This window comes from Aquarana catesbeiana, linkage group LG07 (genome assembly GCF_042186555.1).
Source record: "Aquarana catesbeiana isolate 2022-GZ linkage group LG07, ASM4218655v1, whole genome shotgun sequence".
NCBI lineage: Eukaryota > Metazoa > Chordata > Amphibia > Anura > Ranidae > Aquarana > Aquarana catesbeiana.
In genome coordinates this window covers 162,373,746-162,386,117 of record NC_133330.1, presented here as the reverse complement: position 1 = coordinate 162,386,117, position 12,372 = coordinate 162,373,746, and the positions used below count along the sequence as shown (strand labels likewise).

Genomic DNA, 12,372 nt, shown 5'->3' with positions numbered 1-12,372 from the left:
TGGCACCAAGGCATATCTCGCATCCGTCATACTCTGCTCACGTACCCCAAAACCCAGGATGGGGTAGGCCTCCCTGACTTTGAGTTATATCACAGAGCGATACTATCTAGGGTCTTATAATGGTTCCCGCACCCCTTCCCCAAAGCATCCACCATGGTGGAACAAGATTTGTCCGCCCTGGACCTCAGGGCCTTACTTTGGGGCTATGGGCAACATCTACATTTACTTTCCGCCACCTTCCCGTTGACAATCGCTGCCCTACACCTATGGTACAAAAAAGGTATGCTCTCGCTTTTGTCATCTAATCCCTCACCCCTCACATCTTTGTTTGACCATCTGGCACTACCTCAAGGCATGGACTCTACCTCGATAGGCCCTTATTCCCGATCCACATGGCCCATAGCGAGTTCATTTGACCCCACCACAGGCACTCCGGCTGTGCCAAATGCCCAGGGCAACTGGCTCACAGCCCTCCGCATCTCCTCCTTTTGTTCTGACCTCTTCTCATCCTCCCAAATTCGCAGACCTCTCCCGGGATATGAACAGCTGTGCTCTCTCTCTCTGAAATATCCAGACATTTGCTTTCTGCCATGTACACACTACAACACACACTGCTACACGATCAACCCCCCTCTTACACCAGGAGGTGGTCCACGGATCTGGGAAAGGAATCCCACTCGGTAGAGTGGCAAAAGTTGTATTACTTTACACACAAATCTTTAATATCTTGTTACTCACAGGAGAAAAACTTTAAACTTGTACAGGGACCCTCAATCTCTAAATAAAATATTCCCGTCCATACCTCCCTCATGCTGGAGATGCAGCTCGGTAAACGGCAGCTATCTCCATATGTGGTGGAACTGTCAGTCCATTCAGCCCCTATGGTCACAGGTTTTTACCATATACAGCAATCTATATGACCGGCCTTTGACGCCATCTCCAGCGATACCTTTACTGTCCATGCTTCCTGGCTCCATAGCGACTCCAGAAGCGAACTTTACTACGCTTCTTCTTATCAGCTGCTAGACAGCTTACTCCCTTATTCTGGAAAACCACCACCCCCCCATTGAACTTGTTAGTCTCCATGGTCAACTACATCATGCGTGTGGAAGAGATGCTGGCTCTTGATAATGACACCTTTGACAAATTTAAGACTCTATGGCTTATTTGGATGGATTACTCTGCCTCGGACTCCCTAAAAACGTTATTGACACCCCTTGGTCAACCCAGCCATACACCTTGATCCCATAATGCAGGTTTGATATGCCAAGTTCTGTTCGGTCCCCTCATTCCCCGTCTTTTCTTTCCCCTTTTTTTCCTCACTCTTACTCTCCCCCCCCCCCATCAGTATTCTTCTTCTATTTTACTTTACGGTCAGATGACGTACTACACAACAATATTGCTTTCACTGATTTTTGTATAGAACATCATCGTCTTCTCTTAGAGGGTGACAATGTGTTAATGTCTTCACGGGAAATGGTTCTTAGGATAAATGTAAAGTGTGACCTGTTCTGTACTATCCCATGTTGTGACCATATGACAGCTATATGTATTATTTTATTCTGTTATTTATGTTTTTTCTGTCTGGATTTTAACTATCCAGACATAGACCGGGCGGAGGGAACCGCGCATTCATCTAAGGCTCGCGAGTTCCTAAATGTCTTGCAGGACAATTTTATGGGTCAGATGGTAGATGCACCAACTAGAAATAAAGCGTTACTGGATCTACTGGTTACCAACAATACAGACCTGATCACGGATGTGGAAATACAGGGCAATTTAGGTAACAGCGATCATAGGTCAATTGGGGACCTGTGATCGAATACAAAGACACTGAATTTCAAAAGAGCCAACTTCCCTAAACTACGAGCCTTGCTAGAAGGCATAAATTGGGATAAAATCTTAGGAAAAAAGAACACGGAGGAGAGATGGGTTTGCTTTAAGAGCATATAAAATAAGGGCATTAGCCAATGCATCCCATTGGGTATTAAATTTAAAAGAGCGAACAAAAGTCCTGGATGGCTTAACTCCAATGTAAAAATGCATATAAAAGCAAAGGAGAAGACCTTCAAAAATACAAGGTTGAGGGATCATCATCAGCATTCAGACTTTATAAAGAATGCAACAAGAAATGTAAGGGTGCAATAAGGACGGCTAAGATAGAACATGAAAGACACATAGCGGAGGAGAGCAAAAAAATCCCAAGAAATTCTTTAAGTATGTAAACAGTAAAAAAGGGAGGACAGACCATATTGTCCCCATAAAGAATGAGGAAGGACATCTGGTTACAAAGGATGGGGAGATGGCAAAGGTATTGAATTTATTCTTCTCCTCAGTCTTCATGAGGGAATCGGGGGCTTCAGTAACCAAAACTGCAGTGTTTATTCTCATGACACATCACAGGAAGCACCTCCATGGTTAACAAAGGACAGAATTAAAATTAGACTTGGGAAACTTAACATTAATAAATCACCGGGACCAGATGGCTTGCACTCGAGGGTACTTAGGAAACTCAGTTAAGTAATTGCCAGACCATCATTCCTAATTTTTACTGACAGTCTACTGACTGGAATGGTACCAGCTGATTGGAGAAAAGCCAATGTAGCACCAATATTTAAAAAGGGCCCAAAATACATCCCTGGGAATTACAGACCAGTTAGCCTAACATCAATAGTATGTAAACTCTTGTAGGAGATGATAAGGGACTATATACAAGATTTTAGTAATGAGAACGGTATCATTAGCAGAAATCAGCGTGGATTCACGAAGAATCGTTCTTGCCAAACCAATCTATTAACCTTCTATGAGGAGGTGAGTTGCCACCTAGATAAAGGAAGGCCCATAGACGTGGTATATCTGTTTTGCAAAAGCATTTGACACAGTTCCCCATAAACGTTTACTGTACAAAATAAGGTCCGTTGGCATGGACCATAGGGTGAGTACATGGATTGAAAACTGGCTACAAGGGCGAGTTCAGAGGGTGGTGATAAATGGGAATACTCGGAATGGTCAGGGGTGGGTAGTGGGGTCCCCCAGGGTTCTGTGCTGGGACCAATACTATTTAATTTGTTCATAAACGACCTGAAGGATGGGGTAAACAGTTCAATCTCTGTATTTGCAGACGATACTAAGCTAAGCAGGGCAATAACTTCTCCGCAGGATGTGGAAACCTTGCAAAAAGATCTGAACAAATTAATGGGGTGGGCAACTACATGGCAAATGAGGTTCAGTGTATAAAAATGTAAAATAATGCATTTGGGTGGCAAAAATATGAATGCAATCTATACACTGGGGGGAGAACTTCTGGGGGAATCTAGAATGGAAAAGGACCTGGGGGTCCTAGTAGATGATAGGCTCAGCAATGGCATGCAATGCCAAGCTGCTGCTAACAAAGCAAACAGAATATTGGCATGCATTAAAAAGGGGATCAACTCCAGAGATAAAACGATAATTCTCCTGCTTTACAAGACTCTGGTCTGGCCGCACCTAGAGTATGCTGTCCAGTTCTGGGCACCAGTCCTCAGGAAATATGTACTTGAAATGGAGAGAGTACAAAGGGCAACAAAGCTAATAAAGGGTCTGAAGGATATTAGTTACGAGGAAAGGTTGCGAGCACTGAACTTATTCTCTCTGGAGAAGAGACGCTTGAGAGGGGATATGATTTCAATATACAAATACCATACTGGTGACCCCACTATAGGGATAAAACTTTTTCGCAGAAGGGAGTTTAACAAGACTCGTGGCCACTCATTAAAATTAGAAGAAAAGAGGTTTAACCTTAAACTACGTAGAGGGTTCTTTACTGTAAGAGCGGCACCATAGGTGGTGGTTTCAGCGGGGAGCATCGATAGTTTCAAGTAACTATTAGATAAGCACCTGAACGACCGGAACATACAGGGATATACAATGTAATACTGACATATAATCACATACATGGGTTGGACTTGATGGACGTGTGTCTTTTTTCAACCTCACCTAATATGTAACTATGTGCGTGTAAAGGCAGGCGTCCCAATACTTTTGGTAATATAGTGTATATACACTCACACATATATAAATAAACTTATAAATACCTTTTTTTCCCAGTGAACAGCTGTGTGTGTGTGTGTGTGTGTGTGTGTGTGTGTGTAGGGAGGCGGTGCGTGTCAGCACAAATCTTGGTCATTGGAGGAGAGGAGAGGACAAGCAAGCTGTTCTCCCAGCACAGCAAAAGAAAAAAAACTGACCACACTGTAAGAAGGATGTGCTCTCATGCCTAGTGTGGCTAGTTTGAAATAGGAGAATAGGAGTCTGGCAGGATCACCGGGTATTTCACACAAAAGGAAACAATGCAAAGAGAATAGTATACTTTAAACAAAGTACATGGTACAACTGACACATATCAGGAATATGAAATGGTCAGATAACATTTGTTATGGTAGCTTACCTAATTTACTGAAGTGAAGTGAGAAAAATTGAAGTGAAAAGAACCTGCGTGCACATCAATCATCCAGTCATTTGAAGAGTACTTATTTTTTCTCTTTTTTTCTAAATTTCCCCATAAATGACTAGAAGTTTAATGAAAACACTGATTCACTTTACTTGACCTCACTTCACACTTCAAAATCAGGTTTAATGGACTTGCCATATAGAGATTACTAATGTCTGTGGATGCTCATGTACTTTTTATAATTTGTTGCTTTCAATGCAGGTTGTCGTAAATTCGACCTAAAGGCTTTTACCTTGCAGTACGACCAACTGCTGCCTCTTCTTCCCATCCATGGCCAAATGAAAGTTCTGCGTGAGTCATAGGCAGTCAATCAGTGCCATATACAGAAACAGTGGTGGCTGGTGCTCAATTTTTTTTTTTTTGGGGGGGGGGGTCAAACAAACTGTAAAATTCTGAACAAAAAAAAACATCAATTGCAGCCTCACTGTGCCATCAATTGCAGCCCCTGTGCCCATCAAATGCAGTCCCTGTGCCCATCATATAGTTATATAGTATGTGAGGTTGAAAAAAAAATAGTCCATCAAGTCCAAACTATGTATGGACTGGACAAAAAAAAAATATCAATTGCAGCCTCACTGTGCCATCAATTGCAGCCACTGTGCCCATAAAAAAAAACAGCCTCTGTGTTCATCATATGCAGCCCCTGTGCCCATCATATGCAGCCCCTGTGCCCATCATATACAGCCTCTGTGCCCATCATATGTAGCCTGTGTGCCCATCATATGTAGCCTGTGTGCCCATCATATTCAGTCACTCTGACCCCCCCTGCTTGCTGTCTGACCGGCACACACTTACCCCATCCTGGTGGCGGGTGATAGTGGTGAGCTGTGGGACATGGAGCAGGTGACAGCTCCTGTATGCTCCATGGCTCTGTCCTCCCGTTTGGCGTTCAATCAGGGCGCCTGTGCCATCAGCCAATCAGGTGATGGGTATTGGATCCCCGTCTCCTGATTGGCTGGGAGGCGGTTCAGTGTTAGCAAAGCAAATGAATATTTGCCTTGCTAACACACCTGGGTGAACCGTGAGCGCAATGCTCTGTGCTCGCAGTTCACCTTTTTTGAAGCCTATTAGAGCCTATGGCTCTAATAAGGTGCTTCAAAAAAACACCCCCGCCGCTGGAATTCAAGCACCAGGTGTCCGAAAAGGGGCCGGGTGCCTGAATAGGGGGTGGCTACAGCGCCCATAGATATATTTGTGCAATGCATGAATCTATCCATTTTACACAGAGGGGGGTGGCTGGAGAGAGGGGGCGGCACCCGTGTGCCCTTAATGGATGCACCGCCACTGCACAGAAATCAATCTCAGATAGGAAGGTGAAATGGCCACTTGTAATACTTCAATGGCCATAGCACTAAGGGCAATCATATGGGAGGTCAGACTACATTGTTATAATGGCAACCAATATATGACTTTAGGTTTCATTTAAAGCGGTTGTATACCCGCAATTTTTTTTTTTTTTTTTTAACCCTGTAAAGCAAAAGGCATAATGAGCTAGTATGCACCGCATACTAGCTCATTATGAAATACTTACCTTAGAACGAGGCGTCAGTATCTTACCTGGTCCATGCCGAGGGAACTGTCATGTTGCCTCGGGTATCGCGGTTCCAGCGCTGTGAGTGGCTGGAGCCGCAATGTAATCACTCCTGCGCATGCGCGCGGGAGATTTCTTACTCGGCAAGGTCCGGCAGCTGCCGGGCTTCAGCCGAGAATCCCCTGTGCGCATGCGCTGCTGCAGTCAGCGGCGCATAGCAAGGGGAATATCTCCTAAACCGTAAAGGTTTAGGAGATATTTTTTTTACCTACAGGTAAGCCTTATTATAGGCTTACCTGTAGGTAAAAGTAAAAAAAAAGACTATACAACCGCTTTAAATGGAGGTGACCATATCTACAGCAGAAAATAAGTATACAAGCTTCAATAACAAAAGTCATCAAGTCATACTTTGTAATTGTGTTCAGTATCAAGGTTTACATGGTGCTTTGTCTTAAGGTCATTATTCTGTTTTCACAGTGAAACTATTTGCTATGACAAGCGAAGTGATTGATGGGGAGATGCAGTTTTATATTAGAGCACGAAACTTCTACAAGGATGTTCCTGCAACGGATGAAGGAATGATGGGAGATTTTTCTGACCTCTCCAATATCGACATAGAATCATCAAGAGAATTTCTGAGGAAATTTGTTGGGGTTAGTAGATGTTTTTTTTTTTTTAAACCAAATAGCAGTACACTAACCAATGTGCTAAACATTGCTATATTTTAGTGAATTGCACACAGGCTTGTCTGATCTATGTAATTGAGATCCATGCTATCTGGTAAGAGGCTGTCTTTTTTTCAAAAGGAGCAGGTTTGGAGCACTGGAGCACAATTTTAAAGTGGATGTTTTTTCAACTTTATTCATTTGGCACATTTATATTGGACTTTGTTCATATATATATATATATATATATATATATATATATATATATATATATATATATATATTCATATCACAATAATTTGTTTAATGGACTTTGATTTGGATTATTTATTGTCATTTCAGACATATTATTGATTGTTATATACTTGTGTACTTGTATTTTATTTTTGTTCACACATCAGATTTTGGATTCATTTTTGTTTTTTCACTTATATATTTCCATATGGTCATATTATTGTAAAGAATAAAAAATGAATCAGCGCGAAATAGTATATAAAAAAAAAAAAAAAAGAGCAGCAGCTGAACACCAATGGTGGTGGCAACTACCCAGGGGGATGTACGAATTGCGGTCAGTGGGTTTGAAATAATTAGTCATAGTGAAACGGTTGTGTGTAATGTTGATGATCAAATCCAAAAATACAACCTTTTCTTGGTCGATCGTCCAAGTCAAGACAATGTTTTTATGATTGTTATTGAGAGTATTAATGAACATGTCAAGTTTATCCCTATTACCTCTCCATATCAGGATAAGATCGTCAATAAAGCGACGGTAACAAATGAGATGGTGCTTGATTATAATGTGCAGTATCGCACATTCGAGAAAATAGTACTTAAGAACTGGCCCATCTTGAAACAGGATAAAGTCTTAGGCCCGGTGCTCCCTGATCGCCCTCAGTTTATTTATAGGAAGGCTCCATCATTAAGGGACCGATTGGCCCCTAGTGTTCTGAACCCCCCTGTACCTTCCTCGGATAGGCTTTTTTCCTTTCTGAGTGGCTTCTATGCATGCGGCAAATGCGTCCCGTGTAAACATGCTAAGGGGAATATAAAGAAAAGGAAAAAGTTCCTAGCCTCTGCTACGGGTAAGGAGTATGAAATTAAACAGCTAATTACCTGCGAGACGGTAGGGGTCGTGTATATGCTGGAGTGCGGTTGCGGGCTCCAGTATATTGGAAGAACATCCAGACCCCTACATGTGAGGCTCGCTGAGCATGTTAACAATATTAAAAAAGGCCTGAAATCCCACAACGTCTCCAGACACTTCAAACTCCATCACCATCAGAATCCCAAAAGTCTAAGATTTTGGGGTATAGAGAGGGTCACGAGACACTGGAGGGGGGGGGAATTTCATAAGGCAATTGAGCAAAAGAGAATCATATTGGATCTTTGAAACCAGGGCTCTTTGCCCTGAAGGGTTAAACGTGGATTTCGACACGAATTGTTTTATATCAGACCGTTAAGTGTTCTCCATTTGATTTTATATGTATTTTTATTAGATGACAGTGGCCGCGGATGACTCACACTTTTATTTGAAATAAATTGTAGTGTTGTGTTATTGTATTCACAATATTTTATTAATTATTTTATATTTTTTTTATATAATATGGAATTTTTTATTCCTAGGGCTTGCACATATCCCCGTTTGGGATTAGTGCATATGTCCTTTTTAGGATTGATACTTTTTCTCTTTGTAGATGTTTGAGAGTGAAACTTCCGTTCACTCATTAATCCTCTTTAAGGGGTCACATCCGGATCAGCTTCCGGGTGAGCTTGAGGTCTTTCACGTTTAATGTACTGTTGCCATGGCTACGTACCTAGCATATAGCGCGGGTGCCCACGACGTTCCTCATCTGCTGATGAAGTCCCCGCCCACTGGGACGCAACGCGTCCAGAACGAGGAACGTCGTGACGTCACCCCCGGCCACTGCGCATCTGCTAAGCTGTTCGGAAGATCGGAGGATCTTCGTTTTCGCTTGTACCAAGTACTACATATGTGAGTGTTTGTATTTTACATAATAAATAAAGCTTTTACCAAACGGAGAGCACTATCCTTTTGCCATTTTTATTTCATATGGCCGTATTGGAGTGTCCTGTACCTGGTCCTTGACTGATGTGCTGCATATTCATTGGTTTATGATAAAGGCGGTTTTGACCCTCTATAATCAAAGGGTCCACTACATCAGGTGAGAGGCCATTTGTTACCGTGGTGGTGGGCTCCTGGAATCACCGTTTTTTGCAAGCATGCATTTTTCCACACTTTGAAGATTCTTGTGGACCGGATATATGGACTGATTATTCACACACTGTGGTGGAATGTATTGTGCTTTTAGTCCTTTCATATTATCCATTTACTAGCGCTGCACTTTGTGTTTTGTTATATTATTGTAAAGGAATAGCGCACTATTTTTCATACACGTTTTCAGCAGTCTAGTATTCAGACTATTGGGTCGCAGCAGTTCACATCTACATTGGCCAAGCGCATAAACGTTTTCTTTTAACTTGGTACATTCAGCCTCCCCATTAATGGTTCGAATCTCTGCTGGTTCCTGCTGGACCGGCCGATATTCGAACTGTGTATGGCTGAACTTACACAACACTACAGGTCGAACTATTACCACCAAGTCACCTTAGAGCCCATATAAGGTATTCAGGCTCTTCCTCCCACCTTTTTGCCATGAGGACTTTGCTACAGGACATTTGATACCTGGTTTGCTGTGTATCCTTCTCCAGAGATACTTACCCCATTTCTGCACTCTATTTTGTAAGTACCTCGCATGGGAATTCCTTCACTGATAGCAATTGCAGAAACCCAGTGCAAGGGAACCACAGCAAAAGCGCATGGCCAATCAGTGCACAACAAACCACTCAGAGTGATCCTGCTTTCCTTGCAAAAAAGCAAGATTCTATTTTAACACCTGTGTCTGCATTTGATTCCAGCTCTATCTCAGGCACGCAAAAAGTGGTCTATCTGAAAAATTTTTGCTGTGTGCAAAAGCCTCAATATAGTCACACTTGATTCTCCTCCTTCTCACCATACCCCACTGTTGTCAGGGAAATTCTAAGCTTCTCCCTATAAGCACATAATTTCTTTGCACTTAAAAGGCACAAACAGCTCTCTTATATAATGCCAGGAAAGCGCACTCGTTTATCTCTCCAAGTACTGTATCACAAACAGATGCTGGTATCACCTTGAGCTCAGTATAATCCTGAAGAGAATAGCCAGGCTGCTTTTATTTATACTAAACACATGGATAACAAAAGAGGGTGGTGGCTTCAGAATCAGCCAATCAAACACTTGTATTCATTCAAAAGAACCAATCACACACACACATGTATATATTCAAATAGAAATGCAGTAGTGACATGTGCAAAACCATGCGGCAAGCACATGGATTGAACACGATCGTGTGCACATTCCCACTGCTACCAATGACGCGAGCCATACTTTATCATGGCTCAGTGGGGCATAATTTTGTATGGTTATGCTATGGTTCAGATGTATGCAGATCTGCTTACTTAGGAGTTTAACCCCTTCCCGACCGGCGCACGCCAATGTACGTCGGCAGAATGGCACGGCTGGGTAAATGGACTTACAGGTACGTCCATTTGAATTCCCCGCTGTGCCATTGCGTGCGCGCTGCCGGCGGCGCGTGCCGGCCGGGAGCTCCGTGAGTCGGGTTGCGGGTCCCACGGACTCGATCGTTGCGGGGATACCCGCGATCGCCTCACGGAGAGGACGAACGGGGAGATACTAATGTAAACAGCATCTCCCCGTTCTGCCTAGTGACAGGTGTCATCGGGAGCAGTGATCAGCAAAGTGACACAGCTAGCCCATCCCCCCTACAGTTAGTAATCACTCCCTAGTACTGACTTAACCCCTCCCCGCCCCCTAGTGGTTAACCCCTTCACTGCCAGTGTCATTTACACAGTAATCAGTGCATTTTTAATCGCACTGATCGCTGTATAAATGACAATGGTCCCAAAAATGTGTCAAAAATGTCCGACATGTCCGCCATAACGTCGCAGTCACAATAAAAATCGCTGATCGCCGCCATTACTAGTAAAAAAAATATTATTATCAAAAATGCCATAAAACTATCCCCTATTTTGTAAACGCTATAACTTTTGTGCAAACCAATCAATAAAAAGCTTATTGCGATTTTTTTTTACCAAAAATATGTAGAAGAATACGATCGGCCTAAACTGAGGAAAAAAAAAATTTTTATATATTTTTGGGGGATATTTATTATAGCAAAATGTAAATAAATAATGCGTCTTTTTCAAAATTGTCGCTCCTATTTTGTTTATAGCGCAAAAAATAAAAATCGCAGAGGTGATCAAATACCACCAAAAGAAAGCTCTATTTGTGGGAAAAAAACATCAATTTTGTTTGAGAGCCACGTCGAACGACCACGCACTTGTCAGTTAAAGCGACGCAGTACTGAATCGCAAAAAGTGCTCTGGTCAGGAAGGGGGTAAAATCTTCCGGAGCTGAAGCGGTTAAATGCGATCGCCATGGAGTGGCCAGTTCCTTGGTGAGGCATAAACAAACATCCTTAAAAGAGCAAACAGATCTGCCGTGTGAACGGGAAGGTTTCCGCATCCAATGGTCTTCCACCAGCGTCTGTATGTGCGAATACCCTCCCATGAGCGTATTACAGCAAAACAGACACTGGGGGGCATCTGACAACATACATTAATACAAATTTCCACAACAGCTCCTTCTGTTTGTAATATGCTCCCATGTGTCCCTCGATGAATCTTGATCTTCTTCTTACACCTGGAAATAAATCAGTCCTTACAGTCCATATGAGTCCCTAAAAAGGAAAACACAGCTTGACATGTAGACTCTGTTCTTCAGGAGGGATGACTTATGCCGCGTACATACGGTCAGAATTTCCTACAGAAAAAGTCCGATGGGAGCTTTTCATCGTATATTCCGACCGTGTGTATGCCCCATCGGACTTTTTCCGTCGAAAATTCAGACGGACTTAGATAGAGAACATGTTCTATATTTTTCAGACGGAAAAACGCTCGTCTGTATGCTGTTTCGACGCACCAAAAACGACGCATGTTCGGAAGCAAGTACGAGACGGAAGCGCTCGGTCTGGTAAAACTAGCATTCGTAATGGAGATAGCACATTCCTCATGCTGCAAATTTTGTGATCTTTTGATGCAGCATATTCTTTTGTTCTTTACAATGCTAGAATAATGAAGTTGTTTTGCTGCTGATATTCACACAGTCACATAGTTCTGACAAACGTATTCATTTATTATTTCTCGTGATCTCATGAATAATCTTTTATATTTTTAAAGCCAGATCTCCATAATAATGTTTTGAATTATTTTTTATAGTCATCTTTTTATTTATTTTTTTATTTCATCAAGATCTCCTTTTTTTGGATTATTGAAAAATTATTTTCTAGTGATCTCCATAATTTTTTTTTTGTGTGTCAAGTTACCAAAATAACATTATTATCTTGTATTTTTTAACCTCAAGGAGGTTGGTTGTTGTCGCTTGTTAATTAGACATTGTCTTTTTGAAATGTACCTGCCTTATCACAAACAAACTGTCCTTTTTGTAGAAAAACACATAGGCAAGTATTTTCAGAAAATAAAATATCCATTTATTCTTGGTAACAATATAAAGAGGAAGGCAACGCTGGAGAAACTTTTGGAATTTGCGA

At 42.1% G+C, this 12,372-nt stretch overlaps 1 protein-coding gene across 2 annotated transcripts in view; it reads left to right on the top strand.

The window, feature by feature from the left end:
• NTMT2 (N-terminal Xaa-Pro-Lys N-methyltransferase 2) overlaps nt 1-12,372 on the top strand; it is a 197,421-nt gene that overhangs the window by 37,165 nt on the left and 147,884 nt on the right. For both annotated transcript variants that reach the window (XM_073591419.1, XM_073591420.1), the window contains exon 2: nt 6,498-6,673. In XM_073591419.1, the coding sequence (XP_073447520.1) occupies nt 6,498-6,673 (176 nt within the window). The remainder of the gene's footprint in view (nt 1-6,497; nt 6,674-12,372) is intronic.